This window comes from Nylanderia fulva, unplaced genomic scaffold (assembly GCF_048542155.1).
Source record: "Nylanderia fulva isolate GAGA-0341 unplaced genomic scaffold, ASM4854215v1 Scaffold54, whole genome shotgun sequence".
Taxonomy (NCBI): Eukaryota; Metazoa; Arthropoda; class Insecta; order Hymenoptera; family Formicidae; genus Nylanderia; species Nylanderia fulva.
In genome coordinates, this window is record NW_028190632.1 from 44,571 (window position 1) to 64,171 (window position 19,601).

At 38.9% G+C, this 19,601-nt stretch overlaps 1 protein-coding gene across 1 annotated transcript in view; it reads right to left on the minus strand.

The window, feature by feature from the left end:
- The window catches only part of LOC146721149 (cell adhesion molecule Dscam2-like), a 41,883-nt gene extending 22,598 nt beyond the window's left edge, over positions 1-19,285 (minus strand). Inside the window, exon 1 of the mRNA XM_085487354.1 lies at positions 19,087-19,285. Coding sequence (XP_085343480.1) covers positions 19,087-19,285 — 199 coding nt within the window. The remainder of the gene's footprint in view (positions 1-19,086) is intronic.
- Between the last annotated feature and the right edge of the window lie 316 nt (positions 19,286-19,601).

Below are 19,601 nucleotides of genomic sequence, written 5' to 3' on the forward strand. Positions count from 1 at the left end.
GGAAAGTTTTCGTCTAGAGATTTCGACGGGGTCCGCCTTTTCTCCTGTTGCAATATCCCTTCCTCGTCGACCACTATTATTCCCTTTGCGTGAACCATCCCGGAAGAACTCCGGGATGAAATCCTTTCCTTTTCAAATTTCTCATCGCGTAGTATCGTTAAAAAACGATACATCTTCGCGATAATTAACGAAAGCTCCTCCGTTTTCTATACATATGCGGAAACGGATGAAAACCATTATCGATCTCGCGAGCGAGACGCATCTCTATAGTCCCTCCTTTTTTTTTTTAATCACCAATATAACAGTACAAAATACCATCGACGTAACTGTCCCATGTGCTGTTTTACTTGGGCTTGTACAGAGCCGGCTTTTTTCGGCCGCTTTTATCTCGATCTGCATTTTCCGTCCGCAATTAGCGCTGCATCCCGAGCTCTCCGATGTTGCATTCGTAATAATTTCGCGTCGGCATATATGTATGCATGCATGCATGTATGTACGTATGCGGTCGTTCCCCGGCGTATGCGATGCGGGAGGTGGTATGCGCCTGCCGAAAGAATTTACGATCGCAGCAGTACGCGCCGGGCGTTCCGTTGTCTGATTGCACGCGAGCGTAGCTTTGCCGTCGCCGGTCTCTTTCTTTCTCTCTCTCTCTCTCTCTCTCTCTCTCTCTCTGTCTCCATATAGGGGTGAGTTTGGTCGCGCGGCGACTACTCGCCGGAATACGGCCGCGGAGTAAAGATGCCGCGGAGAGATAAAAGAAAGCGCACGAAATTGCAGATACGGAAAACGACGTAGTAGTATGGTGGTGTAGTCGTAAGCGGATGCTGCGGATCCAATTCGTGTTGCTCCACGTGTATAGCAACGAATTATTAAATATTCAGTTTTACACGAGCGCGGGCGTGTAAAGAGCCGAGCTAAAAATTTCACTTTGCGCGCACACATGGCGAGTGCTCTTTTGTTTTATTATTATTATTTTTATTTTTTTTTCATTATTATCGAAAAGCCGACGCGCGACTGTACAGTGTGGTATATTAGTTTTCGAAATAACGACGCGCGACGGCAATAAATATATAAATGTGTCGGCGCGTATTGTTTCTCGCCGATGAACGTAATATAGATCGTAACGCGAGGGAGGAGAAAACGACGTTCGCGTCATTATTCTCGATTCGTGCGAGCGCGTGAATGCCATTTGAAATCGAAATTTGCGTAATCGTCGGAGGGATTTATTTATATGTCAATTTTGACGGAAACTAGAAAGCTCTCTCTCTCTCTAGGAAACGGCGTCTATATTTGCGTGGTCGTACGCGAAGCGCACTTCACCAGCGAATGTGGGCGCAGTCGAGAGTGAACTTTTTGAAACTTTACTCGCGTTCTGGTTTAAAGTTACGCGTCGAGAACAATTAACTCGTCATTCGCGAAAGAGCAAACATCGAAGAATTTGCGGATTGCGCGCCGCAATGTTCGAGAAAAACAATTCTCACGCGTATCATTTTCAAAGCGTAGTTCTTTAACACATTGGAGTTGCAAGAAAAAGAGACTTGTCTGGTTCTTCTTTTTCCTTTTTTTTTTTTCGTCGAGCGAAATAATCTCCCTTCGTCGCATCAATTACCAGACGGGAGTTTAACGAGCGTACTGAATGCGGAGGAATGCAGGAATGAACGCGAGAACGAGGGTTGAAAGGAACGCGCGAGTCGGAAAAGGGTTAGAAGATCGTAGCGAGGGCGAAACGACGGGGATGCATTCGTGAGATGCATTTGTATGGGTTCCGTATATATCCGAACGAACGCTCGCGTCCGGATGTAGAAAAGGACTGCGGTTCGGTGCGGGAGAAGAGAGGAAAATGGCGGGGAATGTTTTGCAGTATTGAGCCGATGCACCGTCGCGTCGACTCTATACGTCTACACGTAGATCTTTCTCTCTCTCCGGATGATCGTATGCGTGTGCAGATATACATATATGTGTATATATATGTACGTGCATTTGACGCGATCGCGAACGCTTCTGGCTGTGTTTTACTGATGGTATGCGCGGTTTTGCCGGATTTTCATCGAGAAATCCGAATCGGTAACCAACACGCAGCGGAACTGCAGTCTCTCGCGTTTCTATATATATATATATTTTTCGTCCGTATTTTGTTTTCAAATGTCCGCGGAGAATATTTTGCCGTACGCGTAGTTACGTTTTAAAACGCGTCCGCAAGAACGCCGAGCATTTTTTTCTCTTCTAACGCACACACACCCCGGGTATAATCTAGCGCGTTCTCGATAACGATTGATCACAGATATAACGGCGAAATCGCGTTACAAACGACCCGTGTGCTATGTCGGGAGGGTTCTCTCGGAATCGAGTTTGTTGCCCTGCAATTTTGTTGCATCGGGTTATACCCGTGTATCGGGGTGTATAGGCGTTAGTCGGGCGATTTAATCAAATTTCGCTTCGTTCGAAATGTCGTTCTGTCGATACGTATGCGCGCGTCGTAACGTTATTTTTCGGCGTAATAATTTTTCGCGCGCGCGTCGACCGGTTTATTCTACGATCTATCGGTCGATGACTGTTTATCCACGCGAATAGGGAGCAGCGACTCGGATTGAATTATGTAGATATTAGATGTGTAATCGCCGCGGATGCGTGTATATATATATATATATACAGAGTGTCCGGTAACTAACGGACCAATAATTAAGGGCGGATTCTCTGGCCAATTTGGAGACGATTTTTCCTTAGCAAAAATGTTGAGAAGTCAATACTTTTCGAGTTATAAGCGATTGAAAAAAAATGGGTTTTTTGAAAACTAAACGTTTTGGAGTTAAAAGTCTAACATAATTACATTCTTTAGTTAATTTCAGGTAGAATTTACTATAATAAAATTTGAATTTGAGGCTTAGTTATACACAGATACATAATGACAAATATTGGAAAATAGTAAAAAAATGATGACCTTTTTCGACATTTTCGCTGAGGAAAAATCGTTCCCAAATTGACCAAAGAATCCATTTGTGATCGTTGGTCCGTTAATTACCGAACACCTTGTATATATAACGTAGAGTTTCCGAACGTGCATGTAGAGCAAACGATGCCGGGATTTTAAAGCTCCGCGTTGTTGTGATACACAAATATTAAAGCCGAATATCCGCTCCTCTCTTGTACACATACCTTCTCTTTAATAATCGACCTGGATACGGGTCGACGCTCATCAATATAGCAGCACGCGCGCGAGCAAAGGGAGGGAAACAGAAACGGTGAAACCCACGCCACGGTAATTGCCCGTGAAACACGCTAAAGTCCTATATCCGGGGTTGATTATCACGCGCTGACATCATAAACCACCGGCCGTCACTTTGATTCTGCCGCGAATTCGTTTCCCCACGGCCCGAGAGAAAGGAGCGAGATTAAAACTATTCGAAGCTGTAAAAAAACGTCGGCGCGAGGTTAATTCGATATCGAATCAACGCGGTGCCTAAAATAAAAGAGAGACGCTAGTTTTCTTGGTTCTTATTTCACGACGTCACACCGATAAAAGAGAACTTTCTTCATAGTTTCCGTCTCGCGCTCACAGACTCGAATGAATGTTACAGAAAGTCGAAGCCTTTGAAAAACCTCGTTATCCGAATGGGGCTTTAAGTTTGCAGTTTAGTTAACCGGTTCTCCGAGTTCTCGAAGATCTCACTTCGGGCGATTTATTTTCGACATAATCTAACTCGTGGAAAACTTTGCTATGTAAACCGGTAGATTTCCTGTGTGATTATTAAGGTCGCAAATTTCGCCGTTTGAGAAACTCATTTTTTTTTTTTTTTTTCAAGCATGCGAAAGTTTCTATATGCAAATGTTATTAATTTCATATTCGAGGCTCGTAAGCGCTTAAGCACGCTTGTCGATTAGAGTTAATAAAATGATTCTATGCCATTAAATTTATTAACGCGCGAGCTGACTCTTCGTCTTTTCAAATTTTACTTTTTTTTTCTTTAAAAAAAAAGAAAAATATAATGAAATGCTGCGATCTCTCGAAACCTGATAATTTATTCCGACATCGCAGATATAAGAGTTCGATCTGTGACAGGCTGTAAACGGTATACTCGGCGTGTAATCAGAAGATCGCGATTGTAACGGAAGCGTCAAGTAACGAACGGCCATTAATTATGCAAATCGTATTCCTTTGTAAAGGACGTATCGAATACTATTTCCGGAAGGTGGAGGCGGACGATGCTTTTATTCGTTTACGCGTAGGTGGCCCGGTTTGTTTGTACCTGCGGCCTCGTTAGAGGTACGCTTGAATACTTTTAACGAGGTACGAACGCGAGAGAAAGAAAGATTGAGAGAGCGCGTGGGATAGGCACTGGTCGAGGTAATCCAAAATATATTACCGGAGCTTTGTACCTTTGTACGTACCTCAGTCCGCGTTCTAGCTTCTTCTCTATTTTTTTTCCTCCAGCTGTATCCTGTCCTACTCATCCTATAACATTTCTCTCTCTCTCTCTCTCTCCATTTTTTTATCCTCTTTCAGCCACTTCTCTTTGCCGTCTCTCTCTTTCTCGGCTATGCCAGAACTTCCACCACCCTCCTCTCGTTTCTCCTGCCCCTTTACCACGCCGAGGCCGAGAACCGCAAACCCCACACGCATAGATAACGGCTTGGCCGCGCTCGAAATGAATTCGAATCGGTCAGAATTTAAAAGGCCGCAGGTATAACGTGGCGCGTTCCGCGCGCGCGCAGAGTACGGAGAGAAGAATCCCACATCGCGTTCTCTCGATTTTTTTATCACTGCCCTGCTTCCATCTCGCTCCGTGCAACCCCGCGCCACCACCGACTCCTTTGATACCCTGCCCCGTAGCGAGTAATCGATAAAGCCCGTGATTTATTTTCGCGGACAATTCCCCGACCGCTGCGCTTTCTTATGATCTCGTCCGATAGCAGAGACGATTGCGATGGGACAATGTTGCCCCCCATGCTGGGAAATGCGAGATACGCGGTTTTCAGAATCATGTTTTTCACGTTCGCGCATACCTCGTTGTCGATATACGCCTTGCAGCGATGTAGCGAAAATGTCGATTTTTATTGGCACAAGTCAGACCTATATCGGATCTCTCTGATCCTATGAAAAATATTTAATAAATAATACATGATGATATTCTAATAATCCTGCGATATTACAATCTTGGTTTTAATATATTTTTCTATGTGAATTTTGTGCATGTTGAATTTATATAATTTTATTTTCCATAATATGAATAAAATATAATCAGATTTATGATAATCCAAATATTCTAGCACACGCGTATAAGAATGCATTGCAGGATAAAGATTATCGAGAAACGCGATAAATTCAGAAGTTAATTTCGACCGATAATGATTCCGTTCACGTTCGAATATTTTTTTTTCTCACGGCAACGAACTAATCCGTCGTGATTTCCGGTGCTGATTAAAAGTTGGCCGGCTAATTATTTGGGTCGTGCGTCTTTCGAAATTATTCCACCGAGGGTGCTTGTTCGGGGGCGGTTAACGATCACATATCTCACTTCCGGGAGCAGTTATTTTTCTCTCCCTTTCCGGACGCACGGCGCCATTTCTAAAACCGCACATGCGTCTGCGACGTGCAAATAATACACCGGACGGGAAATTTACTGCTAATTAGTTTTTCGCGTATACGCGAGTGTTAGTTCGCGCGGCCAAGTTAAATATAAAATAGATCGCAAGATTCGCGAGTGCACGCTATCGCGCGATTGATAAAATATCGAAATCCATTAGTCTCGCGTCGGCCAAATAACGTCACGGTCGCGTTGCTTTATTATTTTTTTTTTTTTTTTTTTTTTTTTGCAAAAAGAAACGCCTCGATAAAATACACGATCGACTCCATTTTCACGCTGAATTCTGGACGATCTTTGATTCCGGCCGAGAGGCGGAAGGGGGGAACGTGTGCACGGTTCACGGTAGAGTGAACCGCTCGAAATCCGCCGCTTCGAGCCTTTTTAGCGACACGAAACGATGTCCTCTTGCTCTAATTGCCCCGCTGACGTATATTCTCCGCGCTGTTCCTGGAGCGGCCAAATTAAGCGCTCAGGTCGAGCGTAAAATCGCGCTCGCACGTGAACATCCGCAGCTTGCGAGACCACCGATTTTAAACCGTCAAACTCTCTTTCTCTTTCCTTCTTTTTTCGCTAGGGTAAAATTTTAAGAAAAATAAACTCGGAGAATTGAAAAAAGGAAAACGCGGAAATTCTCTTCATAAATGAGAGAAATAATCCAATAATGAAATTTTAATAACAGATTTTTCGATGCGTTTCTAGTTTTTCTCTCTTTTTTTTTTATGGCATAATTTAATTAAACTGTATTTATTAACTGTATTATTTAAACGGGCTAATGGATTTCAAACTCAAAGTTTAAATTTAAATCAAAATGTGAGATTTTACTTTATTATTACAGTAATTTAATTCAACAATATAATATAAAATTATTACATACATAAATGTACCATAAAATATATTACTTCAATGTTTATTATTATATATTGCTTTTCTTGTATCGGACACGCACCTGATAAAAGAAATTCTCCGTCTCGTTCAGCCGTAATAATGTCAAATATGTTCAATATTATATAGTGCTTATTTTAACTCCTTGAATTCTACTCCATGGATTGCGGGTTGCGAATGTTTTCCTATCCGGCATTTCGTTGGGTCGGGTAAAAACGCGGCAATGCGCGAAACCGCGACCCCTATGCTGCAACGGAAATCACGAGCAAATATTTCGCCATTCAAGCGAATATATCGATGCGCGCGTTTCTCTCTTTCCCTGTCCTTCTCCTTCTTTACAGCATCCCAGCCCATATCCTCATTCTCTCGTCCGTGGTACGATTCGCGATACGCATCCCTGGGGCAAATGCCTGTGTCCGTGTGTTGGAATCTCTGTGATGTCGGTAAATGCCGAGGCGGGTTTCGACATCAAAGAATGCACGCGCCTTGCCATACGTCGTTGTTGCTGCCTTTCGGCGAACCACTCTTACGCATCATCCCCGAGACCAGAGACACTCTCCCATATTCAGACATTTTTCGCGAAAGGTTCCAACTTACACACACGTTCTCCGTATATTTGCGAGTGAGGCGAGAGAATGCCTCTCGGAGACCCGTTTTCAAAATAACGCGCGCAAGCCGGGAAGAGGAGATATATTTTTATCGGGCGATCGAGGCGCTCCATCGATTCGTTGCAAGCGAGGCGTAAAGACCCTGGCGAGATATATATATATATATATATAGAGAGAGAGAGAGGGGTGTGTGTGAGAGAGAGAGAACTTCGCCCACTCTATCCACGGTAATTATCGAAGACGGGGTTGTTGACCTCCTTTCGTCCTGCTCGCTCGAGAGTAAGCCGCATCGCTCTCGAGCTACTAGATGCCACGATGAAGACGTCCGCATGCTTCGTAAAGCTTTATACCGGACCTCGCGCGGATAACTTCTCTCGGAATATCATTCGCTGATACCAGAATCTAGGTTCATTCAACACGTATTAAGATATAGATGTCGAGTTATTAGGAAGAAAGCGTAAGACGAATGTTCTTAATTACCAAAATGATGTAATTACACTTAACAGATCAATTGTTTTCGTGAAAATAATGATTCAATTGTGTATTCACATCATTTTGGGAATATAATACGGTGTCTCTTCTCTACGTCGAAGGCGTACTGATCGCGCTTCTCCGACGGTAAATATTGACGACATTCAATGTCGGATTCATCGCGACATCATGACGTTAATTTATTACGCAAACTCGTACGCGACTCTGCATAAATCTACTCTCTGCGGAGACGTACATCAAATTCAAATATTGGAATGTAATATAGGACAGTGTGCAAAATTATTATAGATTGAAGTTAATTTAATAAATTTGAAATAAAATGAGTTGAAAAATATATCTCCGTCAGTGATTGACGAATATTTGATGAGGATTCGGAATATGTGCGCGACTAATGTGCGGAAAATTAAATGTATGATTGTTAATTAATTTATTTATAGATAACCTTGTGTAATAATAAAAACGTTTTAGAGGATAAAATATATTTTTCTTTTAAAGAAAAAGAAAAGAATTAGAAGGACAATTAAGAGAGTATATAGGAAAAATTATTATTCTATTATTAGCTATACGTAGTGAACAGAATAAATATTATCTGCAATTAAGGATTATACTTGTTTTAAAGCACACGAGAGATGTCCCTCGAATTACTTAGGAATTCTTGTATTATTTATAATGAAAGTCATTATAAAATGAAATACTTTAACAAGAAAGATTTTTAATTGTTGGCTTCTTCAGCAAACGCCGCGTCATCCCTTTAATTTCTCTTATATCTGCTCAATTTTTTTTATCATAAACAAATTATTATTAAACCACAAGTCTGAAATTCTATGATTTGTTCTTTATTTGCAACTAAAGCGCTGTCTTACTATTTTTAGAAAAGAAAATTTGATTTTCATATAATATTCAAATATTCTTAATAAATTCGCAAACTGACAAACTTTGTTTCAATAATACATACTTATTTTTATGAAAATTCAATGAAATCTTTCGCGAGATGAGCAATGATCGGCGATAAAATGATAATAACGAAAAAGTGAATATTAATGTCATATAAAAACGTAGATATTTGAGAATCGCCAGACAGAATTTAAAAAAAAAGTAAGACTATTCTCTCGATCGTACTGGCAAATATTATTTATTAAATCACAACGTTTCGACCCTTCTTTGAGTCCTTATAAAGTGATCTAGATATACATAGAGAAGAAATACAGTACAGAGATTAATACAATAAAAAAATTACTTCACTTAACAATATTACAAAATAATAAAAAAACAATAAAAAAGTAATAAAAAAATAAAAAGATAAAAAGATTAAATTCTTTTTATTTTTTTAATTATTTTGTAATATTGTTAAGTGAAGTAATTTTTTTATTGTATTAATCTCTGTACTGTATTTCTTCTCTATGTATATCTAGATCACTTGATAAGGACTCAAAGAAGGGTCGAAACGTTGCGATTTAATAAATAATATTTGCCAGTACGGTCGAGAGAATAATCTTACTTTTTTTATTAATGTCATATGTTTACAAGTACCTATATATAATTAATTGTCGTAATATTTAAGAATTGCAGTCAGATTTATCAAATTTTGTATACATATCAATAAAATAACATGTTTACACTAGGTCTTACTCGATATTTTGGATTATATCGTCTAGAGCTCTGCTCCCGCGAACCACATCGTTTATAGAATCCGCTGTTTTGTTCCAGCGTCATAAATATCATATCGCCGATGTTACACGTAGTACAATTAAAGCCTGCACTGGTCGCTATTGGGGAATTTTACCGATTTGTTCGCTTGTTATCGTAAATAACGGCATAGCGCCCATTATTATGCGACATAATTGGATGTTGATAGATTTTACCGTTTTGCTCCGTCGTTAATCATAAATAACGCGCGCTGCCAACGTCACACAATATAACGGAAATTGGATCCATGTCGGTTAGATTTTGTCTTGCCGGATCGTTAATCATCGACGTGGTTGTCGGCTCCGTAAAACGGAAGCTCGTAGAATTCGTTAACCCTCATTATCTGATACAAATTAGGGTCTGCGCCGTTTCGGCGGATAACATATAATAAAACAGACATTAGTAGAGGTGTCATGTAAGGGCTCTGTAAAATATATATTTTTTTGTTCAGCCTTCATAGTGACTTGTTTAACTACTAACGAGCCGAACTTTTTTCTCCTCTCTCCTGCACCTGTCGAACTAGAACACTTTTCGGAGAGCTCTTTTCCTCCCCTTTCCTTTCCATTTCTTTCTATTCTTAGACTTTTTTTTTTTAACGAACAGAGAAAAGTTCCGGCAACTCTGTCGCGGCTCAGCAAGCGCAGTCCATTTTTCATCTCTTCAAGTTGCTCTTACGGCGGATAATAGCAGACAGAACGGCTACGAGACGGCCAATCCTCGCGTCCAGCTTAATCATACTTCATATTTTATGATACTATATTTTTTTATACGAGCCAGCTATATCGCGTCTGTATTATAAAATATCATATTTACGCAATAGCTATTACTTGAAGAAGTGATATAAAAAAGCTGCAAATTCCATATTCGTAAAACTATCTTTTTCTTATCGTTGGAAAAGGTTATCATATGCCAAGTCAAATATGCGCATAAAAAAATTCAATTCTGAAATATTATTATGGTACTTTTACAAAAAAAAAACTTATCAAATATTTAATTATTATTGTGCGTGTAGTATTATTACTTAATATTAATATCTATTTTTAAGCATTGATATAAATAATTAATTATTCTCAGAAGAGAGAGATATCACAATAATATCACCAATAATTAATAATATTATATTATAATATCTCTGACAAATTTATATAATTAGTTCTCACTGTACCCACTGTGCAGTGTATAATTTCGCGAAAGCCTATATAGTGCAGTAAACTGTAGTAGTGTTTCGAGTGATCGTTGAGAGGTCAAGGGTCTACAAAGGCTAGGTTGGGTGCAGCAAGATTGCTTTTGCCGCGCGCGCGTAAAGACGTTCTTTGGCGCGACAAGTCGATCCCTCGTGGACTAGTAGTCCTCTGTAAGTGTGAGATTATTGGTCTTGTGTTCGTACCTTTATCTCGGTCGGAAGAATCGCATAAGCTTACTCGTCTTGCTCGATAAGGAGACATTCATTCCGTCTCCTTTCATTTTATTGTCGTATCGTATATTTACTTCGGATTATCTTCAAAAAGAAAATCTTAAAAGAGCTTTTAATGCTAATTCTACAAACAATATGTTTTAAATATGTAATATCTTTACATCATATTTTAATGGTCTTTGAGAGATATTTTTGTTCGAGTTTTATCCGTGAATATTGAAGATTTTTTAAAAGAGATAACATATTTATATTTCAGTATGTTTTTCATCATACTAAAATCGATATTAGGCGAGAATATTTTTTTATTAAAAAGATTTTTTACCCTGGTTAACTTTGAGGTACTTTTGGATAATGAATCTTTTAATCGCCCCTTTTAAGAGTGTTTAACAACGACGTTCAGTCTGGATAACGTTGATGTTGTAGAGGATAGGACATAAGCACAATGTACCTCTCTTTCTCTCTACAGAAAAGAGTGGTAAAACACTGACAGAAAAGAACAAAGAGCGCAATACAAGACGAAGACAAACAGGTATAGGGACAAACGAGGTGGAAGAAGGTGTCGGCCGCGAAACGATATCGATCTACACGCTTTTCCGCGTCGTCGCTCGACACAGATTTATGCTAATGGTACTTGATGCTGTTACCTACTCCACCCTCCCGATTTGAATACCGTGAGATCACGTTACTCGCTGAAATGACAAGGGATGATGATGAGGGCCGGTTCGCGTAATTCGCCGCAATGACTCCGCCGACTGTTCGGAAACGTCTCGCGAGTGGGTGAAAAAGAGAGAGAGAGAGGAAGGGAGGATTGGATCGATGTACGCACGCGTGCACGTACGTACGCGTGTGATACACGCGGTTGTAACGCGGAGGTTGAGGGATGCGAGTCCTGGCAACGGAGAGAGGTGGTGCGCGATAACCGGGCGGGCGATGATTTATGTAGGTCGAGCAGGTGCAATTTGTATCGCGTCAGTTTTTACCGGCCCGGACGAGGCTACGCCGGCCGGTTGAGTTATTGCCCGGGCAAGAGTCGTTGAGCTTCGGAAAAGACGGGAACGCAGCGACTTGCAAAAGTAGTTACAAGGAGGATGGAGAATGAAGGAGGAGATTTACCGTTTTGCGAGTCTTCGTGTGACTAAACGTTTTAGATCTTAGATACAAATTTCGGATGAAATAAAATATTCTTTATTACTCCCAATGTGTATTGATAGAATGATCTTCGAGAAAAGAGTTTGCATTTTTTTAAATCAATTTATTTTATTACACAGAGAGAATTTTCTCTTAGAATCTACCCTGAAAATCATGGTAATCGTGCGACAATATGGTATTGGAAGAATCTTATAAGAATTTCTCTGATTAATATTTATCACAATAAAAATATTAATATGTACATAGTAAATTTGACTAAGTTACTAATTTACTATGTCCATATTAATATTTTTTTGTGGTAAATATTAATCAGACAAATTCTTATAAGATTTTTCCAATATCATATTGTCGCACGATTACCGTGCATGATTTTCAGGGTAAATTTTAAGAGAAAATTCTCTTCGTGTATAAATTTATTTATATTTTGGAAGAAAAATTTGTTATGAGCTTAAAATAGATGGGAAAAAATAGATTATTTATTTTCATATTGTTACGTGGGAAACATTTCTTTAAAAACCTTAAGTTTATTTCGAGTACATTTTCTATAAAGTTATATAAATCAAGTAAAATAATATAGTTTTCGAATTCAATAAAGCTACATGTTGCTCGAAACTTTTGTAATTTTCTGAAATTGCATCTATATTTATTTTCTATCTACAACGAGCAAAATTTGTTGTTATTTCCACAACGGAGAAATATATCACGGAATCTCCTATTTAATATAAATTTAACGTATAAGACGGGCAACAAGAGCCAAATCGCGGATGACAATGCGTTATCCTAACGAAACTAAATAATTTTTCGTTAGAATTAAATACCGGTGCACAAGGCACCAAATTTTTACTTGGACACGGCCAAGATTTTAAATATGAAATAATCTCATATTTTGAGATTTAATTTCAATACCCCTTTAACCCCCCTACGGAAAATAAATAAATGAATGCAAGAGAAAAATATAGATCCGAAAATCGCTGAATCGGGAATCGAACCCGAGACCTTTCGCTTGCCGGGCGACTGCTCTTCCAGCTGAGCTATTCAGATCCTTTCGATTCTATACTTTTCTCTGTTATATATATTAATGTTGGTAAACAAACGCATTTTTTAAGCCAGCGTGTATCAAATATAAGAGTTTTAACAAGGCTCTGTAATATAAATATAAATTTAACGTATAAGACGGGCAACAAGAGCCAAATCGCGGATGACAATGCGTTATCCTAACGAAACTAAATAATTTTTCGTTGAAATTAAATCTCAAAATATGAGATTATTTCATATTTAAAATCTTGGCCGTGTCCAAGTAAAAATTTGGTGCCTTGTGCACCGGTATTTAATTCTAACGAAAAATTATTTAGTTTCGTTAGGATAACGCATTGTCATCCGCGATTTGGCTCTTGTTGCCCGTCTTATACGTTAAATTTATATTTATATTACAGAGCCTTGTTAAAACTCTTATACTCCTATTTAATCTCCATCTACGTCGGAGAGAGGCAACCTTAGAAATACTCAGCCGTACGGCGAGTTTCAAGGGTGAAGGAGGGTGAGATACTCGATGAGTCGGCGCGACATCGTGTAAATTCATTTTCTCAGGGTTCATCCTATCTTGGATTTAGCCGAGCCCCGTGACGGGAATACCGAGGCGCGCGCGCATGCACACACACACACACACACCTACAAACATTTTCTCTCTCTTTCGATGGTCAAGTTCTCTGGATAAGCCCGGAAGACCCGGATGGGACAACGGTCGCTTTTGGCCTGAAACCTCGTTGTATAAAGGACGGAAGGTGGTTGAAATGGGACTCGAGTCGGACAATATTACTATCCATCGAGTCGAGCTCTCGCGGTAGTAATATCGCGCTAATTCGCAGTCCTGCTCTCTCGAAACAGAATATTACTATCCACTGAGAGTGCTTTTGGCAGCGCGTTTAAATCGTGATGTTCTTGCGAAGAAGCGTCTCGACGAGAATCTCGTAGTAATAAATGTGAAATTTGTGCGAGATCTTTCTACCACCGGGAAATTAAACTCTAATTGAATTGAAGTCAATTTTAATATGCGCAACGATAATAAATAATTATTTGGAAATAGTAATTGACATATAGAGATTATTAGATTAACTAGATTTATGTGAATTTGCATGAATCGGCTTGCAAATGGAATATTGCTACATCGATGTTTCTATGTGAAATGCTGTTTTAATTTAATAATTGTCCAAAGTTTTTGTTACGGTCCATAGTTTATTAGTAATATAATTATTATATTTATAATATATTTATGTAATATTAATAATATAATACATATAGTAATATTTATGTAATATGATAATATATTATGTAGAAACTCTCTCTTTCTCTACCATATATACATATATAAGTGATATGAGTCGTGTATCTGTATATTCAAAATATATTATCAGGTTTTATAAATGTATGCATTTAAGTATTCTTTTTAACGAATATGCTGAAATATGCCGTTTGTGTAAAAAATTTTCAAGTGAATTTTAATAGTCAATGCTTCAATCTCAATTTGGATACTTATGAAATTTTAGCGGTGTGCGAGAGTGCCAGACGCGCGTTGGCATTCGTACATTGGATAAAATAATAGTTACATACGAGATATGACTTGGCGCGACAATTCTACAGATCCGACTACGGCGAGCATTGTTCCGATAGCGAAATCGACTTTAGAAATTTACACGCGAACCAATACGACGCGACTGACTATTGACTTCGCGTAACGGTCCGTTTCGCGAGTATCTGCAATGAAATCACCCTCCTCTGCGTTCATTGAGTCCTTCACCGTGATAAGGACCATGAATGGTGAATGGTGAAGCGCGGAGGGTAAAACGACGTGAGTATTTCGCCGTCGGTGATGGTTGAATCGGCAATATAGAAATCAGTACGTCGTTATAAAATCGTACACTTGGCGGGAGTTTGCTGGGAATATAATAGAATAAAAGTTCTGCGATTGTGTATACATCCTTAGTTTCAGGTTCTTTCGCATTCGCTTCAGCTTTTGCATTTTATACTGATGTGTAACTATATAGAGGAAAGCTTTTGCTTTAAAAAATTTTTTCTCATTTATAAATTGTTAAATGCACTGTAAGCTCGGTATTACGTATTTTTAGTTTCAATGGTATTAAATATATATCTAATTAAAATATGAAATTTATATTTTATCTCATAGATATTTTGCTTTTATATAGATTTTCGAATAATTGGATAACATAAAAGGATCGTTATATATTCCAGTATCATTTATTGAAAACGACAAAAATGTCGTCCTGTTATTATTAATAAATTATCGTCTCGCGCTATTGATTTTCTTGCCGAGAGCACCGAAATAAAACGCAAGTCGAAGGAAAAGTCTACGGTTTCGTCAAGTAAATCGTGACGGAGTTTGCCAAGATCGGACAATGACGTCTTCTAGAACAATTCATTGTTTCAAGGAACCTCGTTCGCTTACGAGAGCCGGAGAGCCGGTAGTTGTAACAGCATCCTCCCCTCTTTTCCTTTCTCACTTCTCTTCCCCTTTCATCCCTTACGGTTCGTTGCCGCGGGCCGTCTCATTGAATACACGCGGGGACAATGTAGTCTGCACAATACCGGTGTCAGCCGGAAATGACGCCACGCGGAGGTACTATACGCAGGCGAGCTTCGCGAATTGGCGATGTTAATGCACCCGACGACTCCAATACAAACACATACGCTTCTGTCTGTTAGGCGAGACGCGCGAAATTATTGGCAGCATGTGACACATGTCTTAGCTTTGAATATTCGGGAATTCAACAATTCGGAGGGGAAGATGGGCATACATTACAATATTTCCTTCATTAGCATTTTACTTATTTCTTCTCTTGTCCCTTGGAGTTTAATAATTTTTTGAAACAGACGTATATATTAATTTACGACAAAATTCATTGATTACTTTAGAGTCCACAAAAATAACTGTTGCAATTAATGATTTCTGCACGTCTCATTAAAACTCCCATTAACTATTACAAGTGTAAAAATATTATTCGACAAAATAGATCGAGGTCTCTGAAAGATGCGCGAAGTTACGATTGCTTTTCTTGAATTAGGACAGTATCATTGGCGTCTCTTTGTTTTTCGCTACAAGTGGTCCGTCGTATTCGCTTTCATCGGTGTATTTCTAGCGAGATCATTCTCGTATCGATCTTGTAGGTCAAGACAAACTCTAGCTGGCCGATCAAGGTTTTAAGAGAAGTGAACGCCAAAGTGGGCCACGAAAACAAACCGAGGTCAACGCGAGATCCTTTCGCGCACAGCAAACTGTTGCTACTTCTCCGGCAAAGAGATTCTTGCTGGCTCTGCCTTGTTTGCCATGGACATTTGTGCGATCGGGAAACAGCTTCCGGGGGATCGCTACGTCCAGCGACGTCAAGATGAAAAATAAGCGACGATGTTGAACATGAAAACAGATGTGTGGTTTAGAGGGTTCAGGATAATATTTCGTAAAAGACGGTCACGTAACAGAGAGAAATGCTAGAGTATGTCCACAGGAAGAATTAAAAGGAAGAAACAAACAAAGCGATTATTTTCAGTATCAATATTTTTTTATAATATAAAATTGAATAATGAACAAAATATTTTATTCTTACTTTAAATTTCACTAAATTCTCGTCATTTAACATTTTATATAAAAGCTTAAAAATATATAAAGTTATTTTATATAAAAGCTATTAAATAATATTTAGTAATATATTTAGTAATCGGCTTTATTGACCGATATACATATATATCTAAATATATTACTAAATATTACTTAATAGCTTTTATATAAAATAACCTTATATATTTTTAAGCTTCTATATAAAATGTTAAATGACGAGAATTTATATATATATATTAGGTATATTTAGTAATATTAATATTAATAAAAATAAATAAAAGAGAGAGGAAAGATAGATAATTCGAGCGTCGGAAGGAGACAAAGCAAAGATCGCAACGAAGCAAAAAAGAAACGTCTCTCGGGACACGATCGGGTGCCTCGAAGCGAACGATATTGCTCTTTCTCTCGGTGGGAGATGCTTCGGGAGATGCTATACAACCAACCTTCTATCCCGGTGGCACGGGAGAACCGGGATAAAAAGATTACACGAGCAAAGACGCGACCGTGGTGGTGAATCCACGATTGATCGAACGGACTAACGCTAGTAGATAGAAATCTTTTGCTCGTCTTTAAGCGGTAAACAGGAAACGGAATTTCCGATACCGTTGATCGATCGATCGATCCGCTAATTCTTTTGTTTTTTCAAACAGCAAAGCGAGATGAGAAATTGTTGCCTGACATAATGATATAATCTTGGTTAGATGATCCTAAAAGATACCCCGAGGCAAACGAATAAAAGGAAAAAATATTCTTTACAGAAATTTCTTTCTTCCATTTATGCGTGTAACAAATTAAATTAAAAAGTGTAGGATTAGGCGTAGTATCGGAACAACTTTCGAACACGAGAAGATCTTTTGATGAAGCTTAAATGATGCAAATAAATGTTAATAAATTTGTTTAATAAGAAAAACGCGAGATTTTTTTACAACACGTTTTAGACAAATATAAACTAATACATGAGTTTTTCGTCATTGATACGAATATTGCACCTTCGTGCCCCGAACTCCTTCGTGTTCGGATGTTTTATTTTCTCTGCCAAACGTTCTCGTTCGTCCTAGGAGATTTCTGAAATTTATCTCCTTTGCCAAGAGAATCTTGTTCAGCGATAGGTTCCTTATCAATAACGACGTCGCGCGGGACATATATCGGGTATTTTGATATTGGAAGCTCGGGTTATGTTTCCTTCATTCGACTGATGTGATTTTCCCCGATATATACTGTAAGGCTCTTAAGATATACGTTACGTCTTGCGCAAAGAATATTGAGAATTTTTCCTCGAAACGGGACAATTCTTTTATCGTCGCAGAGTTGACGTAAATTTTTAATATTTCATAGAAAGTCTCACGCTGCATTTGGGAGGCCACCAAATTTCATTCTCGATGCATTGAAGGAGAAAAACAGTGGAGAGCACGCTATTGCGCGCTGTGTCTCACAAGTAAAATTTATATCGCACGCGGCTAAGACTCGTATATTCTTGCGGGATCAGAGGGATACCAGTGGTACTGGCACAGTCCCGCAGCTTCCCGTGAATCTTTAGGATTTATGAAAGGACGTTTCCACTGTTCCAATCTCGCTCGTTGGGACACGAAACGTCGGAGATAGTTGATCACATCGTTTCCGCGCTGACCACTCGGTAGATTCAGAGTCAAGAGAGAATTCTCGTCATTAATAATCGCACAATCTTCGAAAGATAATTTGGATAAAGTATCTCTTAAGAAATAAAATAACAAATTAATACATAGTAGTCATTGATTATGAAATTTTTAATTATTGTAAAAAAGTAAAGGCGCATAAAACTTGATTGCTTAAAAAAATTTTTGTTTAATAATTTATAAATAATAACTCAAACAATTTTGAGTCTTTCCATTAGCAGAAATTGAAGTTATATGATTTATCGAAGCGAAAAAGTACTTCGGTAACTTCTGCAGATATCCGGTCTGATATATATATATATAGTCTCTCCGCTAAAAATTACCTCTAAAGATGTATTTCCTTGAAATAATTCCTTGGAAAATAATTCCCTGGAGATTCACGTGATATCGTATAATTTTAATGGAAACTCGATTTTTCCTAGTCCGTTCATAAAAAATGTTAATATATTTTTTTTCCTGCTTTGATACTGTCGTTGATTTTTATATTTCTCGATGAACGACGTTTTTATCGTCGAATAAACGACGGCTGTTGGGATTTACGTCAGTCCGAGTTTCAAGAGGATGTTTACGATGATATTTCGCTATCATATGCACGCACGAATGTTGAGAAGACGTATCCTTTTGATCCACCCTCGCACTCGACAACGTAAAAAAAAAAAAAAAAAAAGAGAAAGGGCGGAACAGAACGGTACGGAGAGCAGGAAATTCTTCGTACTCTTTTACGCTTTGCCTAATATGTATGTGTGATATGGCGCTTTGGCAGGATAAGAGGAGGATGAGGGTAGGAGAAAAAGAAATATTATCCCGGCGTCGTCGTGTCAACGACCGTACCGCGTTTTCAGAAGTGAAGGAGGATCACGTCGTAAGTTACTGTTCGCGAACGCGCTGCGTGAGAGGAATCGAACGACACCAAAAAAAGGATGAGTCACTTTTAGTATAAAGAAACTTTTAATATACGAATCTTGCAACTCCGACTTGTAGTATTCGCTCTCACAATATTTTTCTTTCAGAGCTGCGCGAATGAGATCATGCTGTGCCTCGAATTTCGTCCACAGCTGATCTAAGATTCTGGTGCGTGTAGATACGGCACTGGCGGTGATGTTGGTCGTGCCCAGCTTCTTCAGGTATTCCACGGAGCGCGAAATACGGACCTGGATCTCACGTTGGCAATCGATCAACGTGTTCACATCCATGGTGAACTACGAGCACTCACGAACTACACGAAGACACGTTCACAAACTTGCGGGTGCCGGCGAGAAGATCCGGCTCGAAGGACCAGAAATATGTTCGCGAACGCGCTGCGTGAGAGGAATCGAACGACACCAAAAAAAGGATGAGTCACTTTTAGTATAAAGAAACTTTTAATATACGAATCTTTACGGAAATATAATGTACAATACTTAACAATTAAACGCACAAAAAATTAACACAAAATCTAATCAGTTTCAGCGGACAATTCGAAATCAAAAGAAAAGGCGGTGGTCGTCGATTTAATGTTCTGCGGTTTTT